The 20,282-nt window shown below is 42.7% G+C and overlaps 1 protein-coding gene across 7 annotated transcripts in view; it reads left to right on the top strand.

Annotated features, from left to right (window-relative positions):
• TNRC6A (trinucleotide repeat containing adaptor 6A) overlaps positions 1-20,282 on the top strand; it is a 42,209-nt gene that overhangs the window by 762 nt on the left and 21,165 nt on the right. For 3 of the 7 annotated variants that reach the window (XM_057371202.1, XM_057371200.1, XM_057371197.1), the window contains exons 2-6: positions 109-156; positions 2,319-2,354; positions 9,074-9,164; positions 11,171-11,192; positions 18,359-18,691. In XM_057371202.1, coding sequence (XP_057227185.1) covers positions 109-156; positions 2,319-2,354; positions 9,074-9,164; positions 11,171-11,192; positions 18,359-18,691 — 530 coding nt within the window. Of the gene's footprint in view, positions 1-64; positions 157-2,318; positions 2,355-9,073; positions 9,165-11,170; positions 11,193-18,358; positions 18,692-20,282 lie in introns of those variants that run through there. The other 4 variants (XM_057371196.1, XM_057371195.1, XM_057371198.1 and 1 more) reach the window with 3 other exon arrangements.

Here is a 20,282-nt window from a genome sequence, read left to right as displayed (position 1 = left end):
CTCCTGACCAACCCCACCTGGAGCTCCCTGTGCATCCTGACCCGCACCAGTTTTATTTTCGTGCTGCATTGCTGTTGACATGGAAACCAATACCACTTTCTGTTCCAGAGAATTGGAAGCTAAAGCTACCAAAGAAGTCGAAAGAAAACTAAGCAGGTAAGAGACTCATTTAAATTCCCTCCCACAGTTTAGATGGAAAGGTGGCCTAGGGCTAGGAATAGTTGTGGGCTTATCGGGAGCTTTAATCTCTTGTTAATTGTAAGGATAAAAAAACCTCTGAATTTGAAAACGTCCTCTGTTGCATGGATAAATGTCTGCAAGTTTAGTTAATTCTGTAGACTAAACACCTTTTTAGCTTTTTTTTTGTGTAACTGCTTCAGACTTTTAATAGAGTTTCTTTGATAGGGGAGGTTTTAGAAGAGAAAAATAACTTTTCTGCACTAAATTGTAGTGCATAATGATAGCTAAAAAATGAACGAAGTGTTTGGGGTTTTTTATAYATTTTGGGCAAATATTGTTGGGAGGCAAGACAGTTGTGGCAAGAGCAGGAATAAATTGTGTTGCCGTGTAGCTGCTGGCTTTTTGCCTCTTGCCRTGAAGAGTTAGTTGGTGAATTTCCTGTTTATGTGTAGTTTGTCGAATGAGAACTTCACAGAATGAGCAGTTCATTAATTCAGGAGTACAGAGTCATGTTGAGCTAAGAATTCAAYGCCAGTAACTGTACTTAATAGTTGTTTCTTCTGCACCGTTTGTTTTTAGTCAGGTGACTTTCTCGCAAGTATCTGCTCTGTTGCTTACATTCCTTATTTTCAACTTTTGTCCTACTTCCTTTTTGGGTTCTTTTTCASTTAGACCTTTAAAGGCCTTTTGCTAGTGATCTGTTAAAGGGATTTCCACTGGGGCCACTTGTGATGTGCCCAAATTCTGAGTATAAATGATAGAATTGTAGGTTTGGTACCCTGCTTTTTTCCTTCTTTCCTGTGCCTTTCCAACTTCCAGGCTGAACTATGATTACACTGAGAAAACKGCTTTCTTTCCCCTGCTCTCAGTGTGTGTCTTCCTTTTTTTTTTTTTGGTAATACACTTAAGCATGAATGATTTTTCCCGTATTGTTGTTGAAATACAGAGAATAATTGGAATACATGGAACCTTTGGCACATTGTTAACCCATCAGCGTTCTGGGACTYGCTGTGTTCGTGATGCCAGAAGTGATTTCAGAACTGCGTTATTTAGAGTGACAGAGTGCTAAGTTCAGAGCAGTACTTGGTGCCAGTCTTAGTAAGTCAGGAGATCTTCACATTTTCATGACCTTAGCAGAGATCTTGTCATGCTGGCAGCCGGTGCCGAGAGTGACAAGAAGCGAAAGAAAACTACAGATCTTACAAAATTCAGTGCTTGGAGAGTAAATTCTGCTCTGGAATGGGTCCCCATGTCTCTCTGACACAGAGTATGTTTTATTCATTTAAAGGATTCAGAACTGGTTTGAAGTTCACATTTATGCCCCAGCTGGTTTATGTTTAGCCAGGGAGCTCTCGTTGTGTGAGCACACAGCTGATAAACCATGGCATGCCTGCGCTGGATAGACCTGATTAATTGTTTTACTGGGTAGAACTCAGCAGATAGCCCTCATTYTTCCTCCAATGTCATTATTTACAGTCTTATTAAATTTGCAGTGACCTAGCTGAACTGTAAAAGAGCAAATATCCTTTCCTGGGAAGGTACATAGACCTGTGCTAGAGTTTATGTTAATCTTAGATTTCACAGTGTGGATATAGACTGTGAACTCCACAGGACGTTGGCTTTGCTTTGTGTGTGTTCTGAAGTCACTTCTGGAGTTTATGCTTATAAATTAAAGGGTAGCAAATAAACTTTTTAATCTTACTGGGARTATTGGCCTAGACTGTGGGTTTGTGACAGGATAAGTATTASAGCTTTAGTACAGCTTGCTTATGCAGTTGGAGTGATTCCTGTTTTACACTCAGGATTAGCATTTGGCTTGTCTGGCCTTTTGGAAAAGAATCCTCGTTTGGTCTGTGTTCTCTCTAAAACTCATACATGCCTAGTGTTGTGCAAATATTCCTGGTCTCAGAAATAAGCTTAATTCATKACTTGTGACCGTGATTCAAATGAATCTGTTGCACACTGTATTGTGGCAACATGTGATGAGTTAAATGTCACCTGTTCAGCCACAACAAGAGCTGTCCTGTGTTAATTGGGGAAATCTTAGACTTAAATTTGGTTAAAATCAGGACTGCTAAAGATCACCATTCGGTTCTTTTGATTTAAGCAATAACGTTTCAATTCTGTTTGGTAAACAGGGCTTTCCTGCCTCATTTATGTGGAACTGAGAGAAGGTAAATATCTGAAATACATTTACAATTATTTTTCCAGACCCAGGGGTTTGGCTGTTGCTTCACAAGCATGCAAACCATAGGGAAGAGTCTCCATTGCTTCCATTCACCTGTGATGCTGCCCACCTTGGTTGCAGACTGGCCATGTTTTGAGGCAGCTAACTTCTCACCTCTAGATTTCATCCATGCATTCTGCAAAGTTACTACTGTACAATTGATTTTTACACTTCCATGTTATAATGACCACCATATTTCTGTGATATTTTTCTTATTTGCTGCAGGGAAAACAGAGCTGGTTCAGTGATAGAGACATAGAAAACCAGGGAAAAATGTAGTTGTTTCACTTGATGTGTGAGCACTTTATTTTCTGTTGAATTTCTGGGGGTGGGTCTTTTTCCTGATAAGCTTCTTATGGGGGGATGTCTGCTGTGAAATGGGAGTTTATTGGAGAGAAAACATTCTATTCATGCTTTTCAAGATCTTTACAGATACTTGGGCAAAATTACACATTCGTTTCCCCTCCACAGACACTTTTTGAATTTGTCCATGATTGCAGGTGGTCCCCATAAGGTGCCATTGGTGTTTCAGTCTGGCAGCAGCCCCTGTGCAGRGCAGTGCTGCCTCTGCAGCAATTACACTGCAGCAGCCTGGAGCGGGGGCAGAGTTGATGCTGGACTTGAGCAGTTGATTATGGAGGAGCAGTTTAATCTGCCTTTTTCGGTTCCTCATTTGTTACAGGAAGATAGGGATTGTTTATGGCTGCTGCTGGAGTCTAGTGTAGTTGGATGATAAACTTCTTGGGAAAAAGATCTGTCTTTTGTCTGCTAGTGTAGCAAAAAACATCTTGGATGAAACTTGAGAGCAAAGCGAACACAAATATTCCAGAATTACGGTGCRTTTGTAGTCCTTGTATTTGGGAATATCATTCTGGTGAGCCAGTTTCTGTATTAGGARAATGGGAAAGCTGAGTGGATTCCAGGTAATTGGGAGTGGCAGAAATGGTAGGTAGAATTCTATCACTTCACTTTTAGGGTGATAATTTAAAGACTGAGGTATTCAAAGGCAAAAAAGAAAGTAGCTGATACATATTTACTAATTAATTATTCATTGAAATTTTTTTTCCCAGTTTTTAGCTTGGCAGCACCACTCCTCTCTGTTAATAGCTGGAAAGAACACACACACACACACACACACACACACACACACACACACACACACACGTCTGGAAAGGAGTGGGTTTGTTTTGTTCTCACTGCCTGAGGCTCTCTGTGCTCTGAGGAACACGCTGGGTATGTTCAGGTGCCAGAGAGTTTCCATCCAAGGCACTGGCGGGGTTTGTTGCGATTTTTTTGTTAACTTAACATACTGGTGTTTATTCCATAAACTCCAAGTGCTCTTTTGGGGTAGTGTGCTGTTTTGTGAATGGCATTGATAAAAGAATTGTAGGATCCCATTTTAATCAAAAACACCTTTTATAATTGATTGTTACAGAATGCTGGTGAGTAGGAAAGCTAGCTGTTGGTTTTTACTGAGAAATCACTTTTATTGGCAGTTGTACGTAATTGTGTCATTTCCAAAAATTGAAAGATGAGGGAACTTGTAGGTCAGAATACAGAAGTCTTATCAGTCACAGCACCATTTGAAAGTCTGTGTAGAAGATCAGCTGTAGGTTGAGCACGTGGTGCTGTCTTTGCAGAATTGTTAAAGATCTTTCAATTCCTGATACTTGCCTGTAGATACCTGGCAGTGTTCCACCTGTAGCACTGCAAGTTAATTTATAACTAGAAGAAGAGCAAATGGTGGAAAGGATTTAATTATTTATTAATTTTCCCAATTTTTTTTTTCCATATGTCCATCACTGGGAATTTTAGATTTGTTTCAAAAGCTGCTGTGTATAATCGCTTCTAATTCTTACTTTTATGTTTGCTCCAGTACTATATGGGCACAAAGTAAAAATCTGTTGTTATTTTWTGCCTTCGTCTGGCTCCTGGTTTAACTGGGCTCCTTTGTCCTTGGCAAAGAGGTTCCCTGCAGGTGCAGAGGTGGCCCTGGCCCTGGGTTGGAAGCCCCATGGGTGTGGCTGTCCTGAGGTGTCCCCACTCTCTGTTGTCACCAGCACCTCTGGGTTGGAGCCTTCCCCCATCACTGCCCTGGCCACCACTCACCCCTTTTAATCCCTCCAGGGGTGGGCACTCGCAGTTCTTGTAACCATCATTTCCTCAGAGAGGTGATAGAATTGTGATTTTATTATGGCAAAACATGTTGCCCTTTGATATATTGTAAGAGCAAAGATAGCAAAGCTGCACGAACTTTAATTACTGCATCTTCAGCCTGTCTGCCAGGGGAAATATGGGTGAACTTGAGTTTGCTCTTCTGCAACATAAGAATAAAAGTTAAATATGTGTATTTCTGCCCAGGTATTTTTACAATGCCAAGCTGGAGCTTTGGAAATTAAAGATTAATAGAATTCTTTTTTCAAGAATTAAAATAGTAAGTGAAGCATGTTTTGATATAAATGTTGCCTGAAATATTTGCAGTTAGAGCATGACAGCTTTTTCCAGTTCAGAAGCCAAATAACAAATCAGGCCATACAAAAATAAAATCCCTTGCACTGTCTTGATACCTGTCTTAGAAGACTAAAAAGTTGGTTTTGTGTGCTTTTTTTTTTTTAAATTACCTTAATTGAGGTAAGCATTTTAGTAGTTTGTTGAGCTTTTCCCCCCTTCYGTAAAGAAGAATTGTGCTGGGGTACACAATTGGAACAAAAAAATACTGYTAAATAAATAACAGTAAATATTTATCTGACCCTTGATCTGCTTAAATTTATGCAGATAAGAGCAGCTTCTCCTTGCCCGTCTTCAGAGCCATCAAATGTGCAGTCTCTCTTGAGATCAAGATCCATTTTCATTTTGTCTCACTTGAAAATAAAGCACCTTTCGAGTTAAGCTGTTGAAGCCAGAGGCCTTTGTTCTGTCTCCGATGTGGATTTCTTATGGCCGGGGTGTTTTATTTTCACCTGATCTAAACTGAAAAATACGGTTTGCGTTTCTGCAAAGGCCATTTAACCTTGAGCAAGCTAATCCTGTTACACAGGAGAAGGACATGGTTTGTGCATGTGTTTTGGTGAAAGTTGTACGTCTGGTAGGGGAAATCAAAAAAGCCTGGTTTTATATTCATGTTGTCAGTCAGAATGCTCGGTCCTTGCTTTTCTTTGGCCAGCTGGATCAGGTGCTGCTGCAAACACTTTGGCCACAGGAGGTTGATGGATTAAGTCTCCCACATGTAGGGAAAAGCCCAGCAAAGGAATTTGTTAATTTTCTGTCTTTGTGTTACCACAAGACAGGATTCCTACGGTGGTTCCTGTTCCGTGCTGTAAAGGACTATGGAGCTGCTGTTTGTTTGTCCACAGGAGCAGGGAGCTCTTGGTTCCACTTCTGTTCCTCAAGAAGCAGCATTAGAAATGGAGTTTGTTACGTGTTCTAATGGAGGTTGGAATAGGAGGCAGCAACCCCATCATTTGCTGTCTGGTGAGAGGGCCRTGGATTTGTGTGTTGGAAAGAATAAAGGAGACTCATGCTTCCAGCTGTCAGAAATGGAAATTCAGGAGTTCTGCTTGAGACTCTGATGACTTAATAGGCAACTGTGAATTTTTGTCTCAGGTTTAAGGTTTTGTGCAAGGATGGTGAACAGGTCTGTCTTCCTTGAAGGGTTAAGATTTCAGGAAAGAACAGGGGCGGGAAGGGCTTTGCTGTTGCTGCTTAATTGTACTAGTTGGGTTAGTTTTGCTTTCTAGTCTCTGAGATTTAATTTTATAGTGATAATGAATACTCTTCAAAACTCATAATGAAWTACAGGTGGATGATTTTTATCTAGGGATTGCCTTGAGTCCTGATCCTAATCATAGCGGGGGTGTTTATGTGTCCTAAGATAGCTTTGTAATTTAAAATCTGTTTGTCTTAAAAAGATAAAAATTGAATGAATGCAGTGTCATAATTTAGCAATTCTGTTGTTCCTGTGTCAAAAAAAAAMCAGTGATGCTGTGGTAGAATATTCCGGAGATACCGGTGTGTTAGTTATTAGCATCTGTATTCCCAAAATGAAATGTAATTGTGTTGATTTAACTGTAGCAGGATTGATGAGGTTTTTTTTTTTTTTTCTTTTCCTGTGAAAATACTATTTTGCATTCTGCTTGCTCTTGAACCTGCTACAGCTTTCTTCTGAGAGCAGAATGATTTTTCAGTTAATGCAGTTTTGGCATGTGACAGACTGGAATTTGTTATACAAAACGAGTGCTGGTGGCTGTCTCAACTCCTAGAACTGTGCTCAGGTTATTATAGATCCTGTAACTCAGCTGTAGCCCCAGCAGGCAGTCAGRGGTGAGACCCAGCCCAGTACTGAATTCCTAAGGAGCAAACCAGTGGCTCTGCTCAGTATGGAAGGAGCTGTACATAAACTGGGTATTGTGTCGRGAAGGAGCTGCTGTTTCCTCTATACTGATTCCAGACCTGGTATTGCTCTCCAGTTCAAATTGCCCCTTAAAATTTGGACTGTCCCAAATTACCCTAAACTGAGGGTCAGTATCACCAATATCCCTGTGGCTGCAAATGCTCAGGGTGTGACAGCGAGGGGCAARACTGACTGAAATGTCACCTTTGTAGTGCGTGGATGTCAGTGCAGGTTAATCATTACYTCAGATTTGCACAGGAGCAAAGGATTGCTCTAAATGAAACTGGCCACCTGGAATTGTTTGTGGAGTTAGATGTCTTAGTTGTCTATGAAATTAGATTTCTTAGTTGTCTATGAAATAATTTTTTAGATCTAATTGTAAATGCAAGATTGCTTTTGCAGTGAGACCGTCCTCGGTGAATCTTGCAGCTGGCTGATGAAGCTGTGATAAAATGCTAAACAGCCACATTGCGTTTGATGGATTGTGATTCCTCTGGCAGTGTGTAGAGGGAAATAACACTTTTGGATARTAATTTTGTATACCTTAGCATGTCAGAAGCAATTGTTTCTTAAAAGAAGTAATTTGTGCTTGCTTTCTATTATTAGAAAATCTTAGAAGCCAGAATTTGGTCAGTGGCAGCTTCTCAGAGCAGGGGTGTGTCTGTAGCAGTCACTGCAGGTGGAGTGGAGTGGAAGGAACACAGGGATGGTTTCGGTGCTCRCTGTTAGAGCAGCTCTGCTGCTGTTCACACCTGCAGCAGGAGGTGATGATGCTTGGAACAGCCCATCAGAGCAGCAGAGGAGAAAAGGAACGCTGGATGTGCAACAAAGCTGTGTTATTCCAACTAAAGTGAGCACTGGGGAAAGTCAGAGGATGGAATGGGGTTTGCACTGAGAGCCAATATCTCTGCAGGGTATGAGCAGTGATTGCTGTTGGTGGTTGCTCTGCAGTACATGCAGCCATTGGAATTTCAGTGTTAGTATTGTTCTTAMCAGGAAAACCTACTTCACTGTCTTGCAGGAGAACTGCAGAATGGGGCAAAAGAACAGTTCAAGAGGTTAAAGGTAGAACTGAAATGGGCAGCAGTAATGTGGAACTCACCTGTTCCAAAGGAATGGTGGGATTATGCAGAAGGCTGAGGATAAATTGCTGCTGGCTACCAGGAAGTGAAGACCTTAGGAGCTGCTGTGCAGCATCGCTTACAGTGGCACTGTCTGCACAAGAAGCAGTGCTCAGAGTACTCCTGTTTGTCTGATCAACAAGTGAGGAGCTTACATGAATGTGCAACAGTGGAATTGGGTAACTGGGAGCTGAGCCTCACACATGGATTTAAAAATAAATTGTAAAACTCAAAACCAAAGTTGATGCCTGCACTTGTTTTGAAAGGGACTTGAGCTGAGTTAAAAGTATAATTAAGTGGTTATTTATATATCAAAAAGTAATGGAAGTTATAGTACCTGTGGACTATCTTGTGCTTTAATACTTTTATTTGCAYTGATTCTGGCAGATATCAAACTATCTTATTTGAAACTGGAAGTTTATGGGTACTTTGGGGTTAAAAAGRGGCCTAGTGTTCCCAGGCAGAAGCAAACCACTGAGTAACTGCTCCATGTTGACATTGTTAGTTCTTTTTCTCCAAAAAACTTTCAAAGTCTGTTTTTAAACAGCATAAGCTGGGCAGTGGTGTTCCTGCTGAGCCTCCAGTTTGAGCACGAAATATGGTGTATCAAGTGACTTTAATTAATGTCCTAGGTTTTGGTTTCACTTTTGACAAGTTACGGTTTTGTTTCTCGCTTACAGAGCTCTAAAATGGCCCTGCTGGTGCCAGTTGTGGTCTGCTCGTGCCCACACTTGGTGTTTCCTGGCAGAGGTGGTTTGGGGTGAGGGAGCTGGTGCAGATACACAGGGGGTGTGTGGCTTAGGCTGTGTGCAGGAATGCTCTGGGATGGGATGTGCCAGAGCTCAGTCACACCAGTTCAGGGAGAGATTAAATAACATCTGAATTTGCTGGCTTTTGAACCAAATTCAAGTCGAAGTCTTCATTGTAATCTTTGGAAGAAAGAACTCCTTACATGTAGCTTGACACCACATCTGCACTTGAACTCCTGTCACTTGTGGCTTGCACTGACAGTGACAGTCCCTGTAGAAATAGGATCCAATTAGAAGCAAAATCCCCCGGTTCCTTCTGTGTCACTGTGAAATAATTGTTCTAAAATGAATCTAAGTGTGTACAGATTGTATTTTGGGAGAGTTAATTACAAACTGTGTGGTTCAGGGATTTAGTGCAAGAAGAGGAAGAACAGTTGATGGAAGAAAGGAAAAAGAGAAAAGAAGACAAGAAAAAGAAGGAAGCTGCTCAAAAAAAGGTATGTGGAGCACTGAGAATAAACCCCTGTGCGTAGGGGTGACTTGTTTCATCACTAGTGAAAACAGTGTTTTCTTATTAATTTAATGTTTTAAATTTAAAGGTACTGTCAGTTATTTAGAGGTAACTGACATATTGAACATGGGAATTGGCTTTGTGTAATTTTTTTACAAAACTAACTTTTCTTCTGAGATTACCCGTCTTTTTTCCTGATTGTAGTTGAGGCAGTTTCAGGTTTGAAACCCCTCAATGTTAGTGCATTTACTAGTAGAACGAAAGTACCTTTTTAAAGCAGTGGCTTTCAGCTGCATCCTTATTTTAATACATCTTCGTATTCCTCAGTATGGAAACATGCCATAAGAGAATTTGTAGTTGGGAATAAAAATCTTCATGAAAAAGAAAATATTGACAGCAAAGATGTTTAGGGATGGAAACGTCACAGAAGTGCTTGTAAATACTTCAGAATCCCTGTTTACTGATAAAATCCTCATCATGGCCATTGATTCCAAATATTGACCCTGAGCTTGAGAGGAGCTTGTAAATGCAGGTTTTAAACACGTCCATTTTGATAGGAGCAGAGTGAGCGCTCTCAGCAGTTTTCCTGTCATTCCATTGCCTGACACTGGATATGGCWCCAGGAACACACTGGTTTGTCCTACAGGCTTGCCAGCAAAACCTCCCAAGCCTTGAGCTGAGCCCCAGGCCCTGGTGGAATCTGGAAGTGCCCAGCTCAAACACGTTTGTTGTGTTCTCCCGGGCACTGGCACCTTAGCACAGAAAGCAGCCAGGAGCCCTGGCTGTGCCCCYTGATCTCCATGGATCTCTTTGGATGCTGTAGGTCATCAGAAACAGCAAAAATAGTTTTCAGAAGTTTTAAATTCTCATTTTCCCATCCGTGGGCCAAGTGCCAGGCGAATGAGTTGTGTCACAGCTGGGGAGGGGGCAGAGCACAAACTCTCTGGAAGAAGCTCTGAACACGGACAGGCACCAGGAGAGCCAAAGGGGCACCACAGAACCACACTGTGGAGGGACAAAACAGTGCTTGGGGTTTGTGTGCTGAGTGTTTTGGTAATTGGGACTGAAAGTAGTAGTGAGAGGACAGGAGCAATCCCAGAAGTGACACTTAGGGTATGGAAGGTGTGCTGTGCCCCCATCCTGGTGCTGGGCAGTGTTCCTGGGTGTATCCTTTTTGTGCAGTAAAAACACATAAACATGGCTCAGCCACGTGCTGAAAGACAGAACCCTGGGATTCTAAGGGCACAGAACCACCCAAGGCTTCAAAGTAGCTATTTTAACCATATTTGTTGAACAAAAAGCATAATGAGGTGGTGTGGTGATGTGTAGTGGCCCCAAGTGCAGCGCCTGCCTTTGGGAATTCAGGGAAGAGGGAGAGCAGCMCTGGAGCACATAGGAGGAACTTGTGCTTTTGGAAGGCCCTTCCTGAGCACAGCYCACTGTGGGATGTGATTAAAACCACATCACTGAGGTGCACTTCCATAMAAGAAACGTTTCTTTTCCATTTTATCCTGTGATAAACTTTTATCTAAATAGATCTCTCATCTTGGCAATATCACAGGTATAACTTGCTGAATCTTGGAAGTGAAAGACTTGAAACTTCGGCATTTGCTCTCTTGTTCTTTTCCATTTCCAGGTCACTCCCCCTTCCCTGCCCTGTTCTGCAGTAAAAGTGGTGGCGGCTCTTTGCTTCCAGGCACAGTTTTTAACTCACTTATAACGTCTTAATTTGCAAGTTTAATTTGGTCTGTTTCATGTAGTTATCTTTCAAATTAATTTTGTCTTCTATAACATTTGAACAGCTTTTTAAGCATAAGGAATAATAGGCCTGGGTTGGTTAGAGGGAGGCTTCTGAAGTAGATAATTGAATAACTTGAAACCATTTAAACAGAGGAAAGTCAAAAGCTAATGTTGCTTTATGAAATGGCACGTGTACATGTGGTTTCTCTCTTATCTGCACAAATCACTGACACTTCTTTTTTCTTGTTCTAGGCCATTGAACAAAAAATCAAAGGTAAGTTACTTTACAGTTAGTTCTACTCTGTATATTACTTCTGCAGTTTTAAATATGTTGAATCAAACACATCACCTGAAATCTCCTTCTGAAAGTGGCAGAGGGGACCCTTGAGAYTTTAGCTGCGCTTTTTCAAAGTGATCACAAAAGTCAGAGTTGCTGATCCTCATCTTTTCCATTCTTATGTACTTACAGAGCACCAGGCATAGACRTAATACGTGAAGTTGCTTTCCTTGCTTGCTTTTTTCCTTCTCCTTTTTTGCTTTGTTTGAAAAGTGCACCAACACTTTTGAATAACTGTGTATAGGATGGATCTGTTTGAAACTTAATTTACAAATATTCTAAGTGCAGCTGCTTTTGGGAACACGTGATAGACAAGTAATTAATATGTCCAGTTTTAACTCCTGCGTGTGGAGGGCTTATCTTGCAAAATGATCAAGATGCCAGTTCCCAAAATCTGTAATTTCAGTGTTCATGCCAGGTGGGAACGCTGCAGTTTTCTGAGTTTTTGTGAGGTTTATATGAATCTCCATCCCAACCAGCTTCTAAAAAGGGGGAAAAAAGGTTCTCTTCACTTTCTCTTGAATTGTAGCTTGTCAGATGTTAGTTGGGAAATGGATAGTATTTCCCGAAGTGGTCATTTTGGAGTGCTTGGTGAAACCCTGTGTTCTGGAAACATTGGTTTGATTTAGCACTTACTGGAACAGTGCTAGAAGCTCCAGAAGCTTCAGAACCCTGCTTAGCAGAGAAGTAATTCCTGCTGGAAAACCCAAAAAGTATTTGAAGGGCTGATTGGGCTTGAAGGCAGGAAAATGGCAGAGGGACACACTGCGCTGGGGAGGAGGCAGGGAAGCAAAAGTGCCTGCTCCCAAGGTGGAGGAGGTGAGGAAGCATCCCAGCTCAGATGTGGTGGGAGTGGAGCAGGCAGATTGTCCTCATGGGCTGTGCACTGATGCTCTGCAGCACCAGTTCCCAGCTCTCAGGAGACACGGCTACATGTGGCTTATTTAAGTGCAGTATGTGCTCTGGTGGATGTGTTTAAATGTGGAAAATGCCTGGACTGAGTAGGACCAATGGATTTTTAGTGTGTGAGGATGCTCTGGGGAGGATGCTGCTGTGAGTGGGAAGTTTTCCTACCTCCTCCCTGGGGAGGCTGATGGCTTGGCTCTGGAGAAAGGATCACTGGAGGCAGAGGGAGCTGCCAGAGCCTCAAGTGAGCTGCAGGAGGGTCTGCAGCATTCCTGGAGCTGCTGGCAGTGATGGAAGCTGCTCTTCTGTTGTCCCACCATCCTCTGGGCTGCACTGGGCTGACCCAGGCTCCTGCCCCTAGCAGCCTAGCTGTGGCCACTGTAATCCATTGGACATTCCAGGTTTGTCTTTGGGCACAGGACAGAATGATTAATAAAACTGCTGGAAGGCTGTTATAATTCATTGGTATTCTTCATTTGTTTTCCACCACRCCGTTTTTCAAGCAGTGTATGGAATTGTGTTTGAATACAAGCTAAGGATTGGCTTTTCTTCTGTATGCTCCTGCCATAAGACGTCCAGGATAATGGACCAGATTTAAAGAATTATGAAAATATCTGAGTTTATTTTGAAATGATAAAATATGTCTGAAAAGGCAATGAAGAAGGGAAATGATAGAATACTCTGCTGTATAATAAYCAGCACTTGGAATGCCCATTTGACCCATGTGCTCAAGCTGCACTGGCGTCACATCAGGGCTGCACAAGTAAATGGCTAAAAATAGCATGAACTAGGAGGGCAGGAATTCTGCTCAGGAGGCTACCTGGTGACAATCGTCACATGGAATGAAAATGTCTCTCTTCTGAAGGACAGAGCAACTTGAAATATTTTTAATACTAGTCTTTCTCTGCTTTCAGGCTTAACGTTCACTGATGGAAGTGTTGAGTTCTAACTTATTTATGATATTATTTAAAGGGTATTTTAGAAAGTTCAGCAGGAATTTAGAGTTGTCAGAGAAACATAAACTTGCAGTGCTGTGGAAGMAAAGACATGAGATGCAGATACACAACTTTTTGCTACAGTTTCTATAGGAACAAAACCCAAAGCTTGTGTTGCACATGGCTCTTGCCTTGTTTCACCAGTTTTGCCTCCTTGAATTCAGGRTGCAAATTAATGTTTCATTAGTTTCCAAGTTTCCATCACGTTAATGTCTTAAATAATTTATTCTGTGCATGAGCTGAAGATAAAATACAAGAGTATAGGATCTCTAAATAATTCAGAATTATGTGCCTCTTTCAGCAAAGGAGCTGGTTAAGTGCTGGGGGTGGGAAGGGGGGGTATTTCTTGGTTTTAAGTGTAGTTTGGATGGCTCCAAACTGTTGTTTTAGCTGAGGAAGAAATTGYCATTGTCGAAGCTGAAGCAGCTCCCAGTGTTCATGTAAAATGACAGGAACTTTTCAAGGAAGTTCATGSAGCTGGAGGTTTTCCTGTTCAGGATTAGAAATGAAAGTAATGAAAAAGATGCTAATAATGTTTCTGGTACCAGCAGCATTCTAATACCATARTATTGCTGTTAAAAATGCATGTGTGGCATTCCTGTGGATTTCAGGATTCTGACCTGCCTGGTTTGATCCAGCTGATTTTATTAAAGGAGGGAAGAGGAGATCTGGGAGAGTGAGAGGCGGGTGTATTAGTTAGTTGCTAAGTGGAAAGTTTATCTGTTTGTGCAGCAGCTGGCAAAACACATCATGTGCCTTCCCAGTGCTCTTGTACCAGGTATTCTAGGAAAAAAAAAAAAAAAAGAAGATTATTTGTGTCCATATTTGTTGAAAATGCTGTAGAATTGTCARTTGTGGTGTTCCTTCTAGCTTGGCAAAAGATGTCTTTTTGGCTRTGTTTAATGTCAGTGCTGTTAGAGACAGACAAGTCAATGCATTTATCCTGAATTTGCTCTAAACCAGGATTCTGCAGGCAGCACTGTAGCCCCARCAGTGAAGGAAAGGCTGCTTGAGAAGCAAGTTTGAATTTGGCTGTGCATGGTGCTCCAGGGTGGGAGCTGAAATGCACACAATTGAATTTATGGATGAAATAATTGATAAGAAGTGCCCGGAGCTGGGGGTGCTGGGGCTGAAAGTGTCATGGTTTGGGGTGAGCAGCACAAGCTCAAACACACCCGGCTGTCACTGCAGCCCTGCAAGTGCTGCTTTTCATTGCAGAACAGAATAAACTGAATTGCCCACTGAAACGGAAAGTGCTCTAAAAATAGCTGGGTGTGGATTTGAAATCTTTGACTCATATTTCCCACCTTGGAAACTTCTTAYGCGTGTTCTTCTCTGCGAAACGGAATGGCCCGACTACACAAACCCTGTTAGGTTTTATCGGGGTTTTCGCTTGCCTGACTATGCTTTTCCTGATTGGAAAAACTCTCCTGCCGGCTCTTAAATCTTGAGGGTGCCTGGAAGAATGCAAGGAATCAGCCTGTGGCCGCGCAGTCCCGCGGGAAGGACGCGCTCACCTCTGTGCGGATCCGCAGGGGTTAAAGCCTTGGCAAACACGGAGATATTTTCCAGAGCAGCTCCGAGCTCACAGCTGCGGCCATTTTTTCCGCCACGAAAATTCTAGCACTACATCTTACGTGTGTCAGCTTGAAAGCCAGACTTCCTCTGTTTGCCCTTCAGCATTCCAGCCCTGACAACTCCGGGACATGCCATGCAGGGAGAGCAGCACAAGGCGCTTTTCGGGGGGCAGCTCCAGCAGCAGCGGGAAGGAGCGTTTCCCTACCAGCCTGGCGCTGTTCTTTGTGTGGGTCAGGAGAGGATTTGATCTCTCCGYGCTGGTTTTGTGCGAGGGAGAAACTGTTTTCCATCTGCATTAAAGTTACTCAAGCAGCTGCCATTTTTTTATTGGAGGGGGAGTGCGAGTCCCTGGGCCCCTGCTCCAGGAGGAGTTGGCAGGCAGCTCCTGGAGCAGTAAAATGACACCATGCTTCTCCTCCATTTTCTAATGAAATCTGCAGAGTGGGAAAGCAACACAAGTTGGAAGCGTCTTTCTTTGGAATCTCTCTGTAAACTGTAACTCCACCATCCCCTGCTCTGAGGGTTTGCAGCAGGTTTGTTCTTTATGAAAATCGGTCATTTTTAATACTAGTTTCTGTAAACTTGCTGTTGCTAGTCAAGTTAATTAACTGTGATAAAATGTAAGTCTGTTAATATTATCTTTCTGCCTTAATAGAGTTYAAAATAAAATACTGGTGTGTAAAACAAACTTTTATTAACGAGAAACTTGTTTAGAACAAATTAAAATATGAAGATAATGATTTAGGGGTGCTGGAATTCATAGTAGCCATATTGGAATATTAATGTGTTATTTAGTTTTCTGAGAAGTTGTGGAACAGAAAATGTTGGACAGGGTGAATTTTATRGCTTAAAACTTGCTCTGTGGTTCTGAGGGAAGCAAATGCAAGGGAATTCTGTTGCACTTTGGATTATTCAAGTTGAAAATTAGCATATAAATGTAGACTCTGCATGTTCTCTAGCCTAGCCCTGGGACCTGGCACATTGCTGTAGGGTTTCTTGATATCATAGTAGATAGAATTGCCACATTTTCTAAGGAAACAAATGCTTAAGATATATGAGAAATACAATATTCATAAACAGTTAGAAAAGTGTTGTTGGTGCTGTGCCTTAGGGCTGGCTGGGCAGTGAGTACCTTGTTTATTTGTTGCACTCCTTGATAGTCAAAAGTGATTTGAGTTCCTGCYGATCCGTTGGGGTCTGTTCTAACAYACTTGCTCTTAAAGTAGCTTTAATTAGGAAAGTGAAGTGTTMGGGCTGCCCTGGGCATGCTGTTGGCAGCTCTGTCTGGGTATCCAGGGAACGTCAGATGGAAATTATTTCACTTTACTCCAGAGGAGCAGTTGTACAGGAGTGGAAGTGGCAGGGAAGGAGCAGTGACTCAGTGACCATGTTACCAGGTGCTGTATGTCGTATTGAAATCTCCTCAAGAGAGGTGTGCTTGTGTTTTCTGTTTAGGATGACAGTGAAAAACAAACAGTCTGTGCTAGAGGCTGAAMGAGTGTGTGTGTTCCTGYRTAGGGCCACAGCCCCAGCTCTGCTYTGATGGCTGGATGTGATGCTCTGGCTGCAGGAAGGGTTTCTGTGTCTCACTGTCAGCTGAGCTGAACTGTGCTCCAGGCTCTAAAGGGTCATCCATGGAATCAACTGGGGCAGGAGGCACAAGGGAGCAAGGCAATTTACAGTTTGGGCACTGGTTACACAGGCTGTGGCGGTGAGCAAATGTGTTTTAATTTCAGAGCTTGCAGTACTTGGACCATAGAAAAGTATGAAGTTGGTCTGCATTAAATTGTCAACAAATTCTCAGCAATTTGCTTGAATAGCACCTCCCCACCCTCCACCCCCCTTTGAGGGCTTAGTCACTCTAAGTTACTTTATTTATAAAGCAAGAAATTTTAGAAGGACCGAATGAAGTAGATTTGTTTAACATTATTCTGYATTTGTGAGTTCAGTTTTGAACCAGAAGTCAGAATCACAATTTGTCGTCTCATTATGTGCATCAAAGTGTTTTGCAAGGAGTCAGTTAGCTTCCCTTAATATAGGGAACAGCTTAAATTGAGGAAATCTGAGGTGGTGTTTATGATCTTTATCAACTTCCCAGTTTGTCTAATAGCCTTTCAATACCTTCTCTTCCCTGTGCTCTGTACTATAAATTGACTCATGTCCTGGYCCTTCCTCTCCTTAATTCTGTCCCTCTCCAGTCAGCTGTGAACTGGGAGAGCTGGGTCCCTGCTGTGCCTGAGAGGGAGCTGGGGGCCCTCGGAGGGGCAGCTGAACTTGGGTGTCCTCACTCTGAGACTTCTGCCCACCTATTTGTCAGAYAAGGAGGTCTCCAAAGTTTTTCTTTTCTGCTTCCCTTAAGCAGCCTAATTGCAATATTCCATTAAAACATATTTCAGATGCTGATTCTTCRGTGGCTTTTTATTCTAAAGGCTTCTGTGTTTTTCAGAATACATAGAGTAGAAATAAACAGAAAWTATATCACAAGTAGTACTGACAACATTCAAATTGATTCCTTGAACAAAAGCTTGAGTTTGTTTTTATTTTTTTATGTTGTATTCCCATGACTCAGTTCTTGCAAGTGAATGCTAAAGTGATCTTTACACATATTTAAAAGATTTTAAAAGCCCCTGAAAACTACATTCTCAGTATTGTAGTGACATTATTCTTGATGCTGAGGAAGGTCATGGTTGAGTATCGAGTTATYTTGGGAAGTTGCACAATGAATATTAACACACTTTATGGATATCTCATCCAAGAAATTTGTAAAATACATTATCATATCAATACTGTGCGGGAGGGATGGAGCTCACTTGCAGTTGGGAGGGATGGCAGTAGCAGCAGGAGTCACACACCAGGAGCTCAGAGAGCCTTCCTACCTGGTGTCCTGGCTGTGGAGCTGAGGCTGTGATGGGTTTGCTGTGTTCCCTGTGACCTCTGCCGATCATTTGACCTTCCCCTCGCCTKGCTGGGGCCGTGCTGTCGGGACTGAGATAATTTGGAGTTGCAGTTGCACATTTGGCATTTTCCCAGTGCCAGCACTGTCCTGCCGGGCTGCGTGCAGCGTTCCCTGTGCTGGCAGCCGTTCCTGCTGGCAGCAGTCACTTGAGGGCATGAATAACTTTCCCTTTGGATGTTGGGCTCGTTAAAGCAGGAAAGCCTTAGCAACATGTCCTGTAGGTCCCGTTTGCCCCTTGTTCTTTTTGGGCCAGGCCAGAGCAGTTTTCTATATCTAGCACTTAAAATCTTACTCCAGTGGGAAACTTAAYTTTTTAGTACTTCAACATTTTCTAAAAAATGTTCAAATGTTGAAATAACGGCTTAGTGCTGATTTGTCAGCAGAAGGCAATAGAAAGCTGGTTAGTAGTAGCATACTGTAACTGAGATAACTTGGTTAGGATTGATAGCAAAGCATATTCCTGCTTGCAGGTCYGTGCCATGAAAGAGTGTGGTTGTGGGATAACAGAGCTTTTCCTCAGGGATGAGTTTCAGCTTCAATCAGAAAAAATGCTGCCATTACATCATATATARACACCTCTAATAGTATTGACTTAGTCTTCGATTTTTTAAGTTGCTGTTCACATGAATAACTTTGTCCCACTTTCTTTTTTCTGGGGGTGGGGGTAGTGCCAGAACAAACCAAGACAAGTGTAAGCCAGCCCCAGCCTGTCACCTCCAACGGCACTTCCACAGGAACCAGCACTACTAATAATGCCAAGCGGGCCCCAGCCAGCAGCCAGCAGCAGCCCTTGCCTCGATACCCTCCTCGGGAAGTACCACCGCGATTCCGACACCAGGAACAGAAACAGCTTCTGAAACGTGGGCAGCAGTTACCAGTGATAGCTGCAAACCTGGGATCCACTCCCAAAGTGTTAAACGGCCAGTCAGGAGGCAGCACTGGCACCAATAACCAGCCCGTGACCAACGGAGAAGTGCCCAACAGCAGCAAAAAACAGCCAGGTGAGGGCAGGTACCTTGTTTTCGTTTAGCTAAAATGGACTAGCTTAAATTCAGTTCTCAGGGGAATATTRCAGCCAACATTATTTAAACTTCCACTGTAAACTGTAGCATGAGAACCTTTCCTATGTTGGAGCTTGGTGCTGAGTGTTGCAGGATGSTTTTGGCCTCTATGGGCAGGTTCCATGAAGCTTCAGCCCTTGTCCTCAGTTGCTCGCTGTTGCCAGCAGYGTGTGACAGACATGGTGGGTTTGGAGCAGGTGGTGATTGCAGTGTGATCGCTGCTGTGCTCCAGATTTCCAGTCTTTGTCCTCAGCATGGAGACAGGTGTGGTCATGGTACCAAGCACCTTTTTTGCATCCGGTTTAGATGGACACATCTCTTAAGGAAGGGCCTTTAGGACCCATCCCAGTTCTGGGCTGWCCCCACAAGCCTGGGCAGCARGGGAGGGAGGGTTCTGCCCCACTGCACCACACCTGCAGAGCTGCCCCAAGCCCTGGGGCCCAGCACAGGAARGCCATGGAGCTGCTRGAGAGAGTCCAGAGCAGGCACCAAGGGGATCAGAGGGATGGARCAGCTCTGCTGGGAGGAAAGGCTGGAAGAGCTGGGATTTTTCAGGCTGGAGATCTAGTTGTARCCTTCCAGTACCTGAAGGGAGCCTACAGGAAGGATGAAGAGAAACTGTTTACAAGGAATGGAGTGACAGGAACAAGAGGGAATGGYTTCCCACTRCCAGAGGGCAGGGTTAGATGGGATACTGGGGAGAARTCCTTGTCTGTGAGGRKGGRGRGSCYYKGSMMMRGRWWMCMYKGRARSSKKGSYKSCCCYKGRWYCCYKGRARKKKYCMARGSCMRGSYKGRARGGGCTCGGAGCARTCTGGGATAGTGGAAGGTGTCYCTGCCCATGGCAGTGGAACTGACTGTTCTTTCAAGTCCCTTCCAGCACATTTCTTCATGTGATTCGGAGCAGTACCTTCATAACTTCACTTTCTTCTTTAAGTGAGATCCAGCCCGGGTACAGTGTGTTTAGGTTGTCAGTCAGTTTATGCACCTGAAGCTTGGTTGTATTACAGAATGGATCCACTTTACTTTTATTGCTATTTAAGTACAGTCATCTTTTGGGTTTTTTTGGTTTGTTATGCATTCCTTCAAATAGCCTTTTAAGTCAGGTGAACTTAACTAAGTCTGTTACATGTGCAGGATATGCTGTTCAGTGACTGCATTAACATGCAGTTCAGTTCATTTTACAGGACGTTAATGTAGTTTGTTTTTCTCTGGAAAAAARTAACTTTCTGTTACTAGAAAAGCTAGAGGGATCTAGCTTTTCAAAGGGGTTTGGTATTAATGCATGCCAATGCTTAATACTTTTGACAAATACTTAATTTTTATATTTATACTTTGATATGCACGTAGCAGTGATGATGTAACTTGTTCCCACAAATAGTTTCTTCTGTGACTATTTCTGTGAATTCCCAGTGTTTCTCAAAATTAGTGTTTTATAGACCACAAAAGATGTGACTCTTAGCCCCTTTGGCAAAACAAAAAAAAAAAAGAAAGACCTCTGAAAATAGCCTTGATATTTCAAGTTTGAGTTA

The sequence above is a fragment of the Malurus melanocephalus genome, unplaced genomic scaffold, assembly GCF_030028575.1.
Source record: "Malurus melanocephalus ecotype Western Australia unplaced genomic scaffold, MMel_1.1 scaffold_143, whole genome shotgun sequence".
NCBI classification, from domain to species: Eukaryota; Metazoa; Chordata; class Aves; order Passeriformes; family Maluridae; genus Malurus; species Malurus melanocephalus.
The sequence above is the reverse complement of the archived record's forward strand: the minus strand, read 5'-3'. Positions and strand labels throughout refer to the sequence as shown.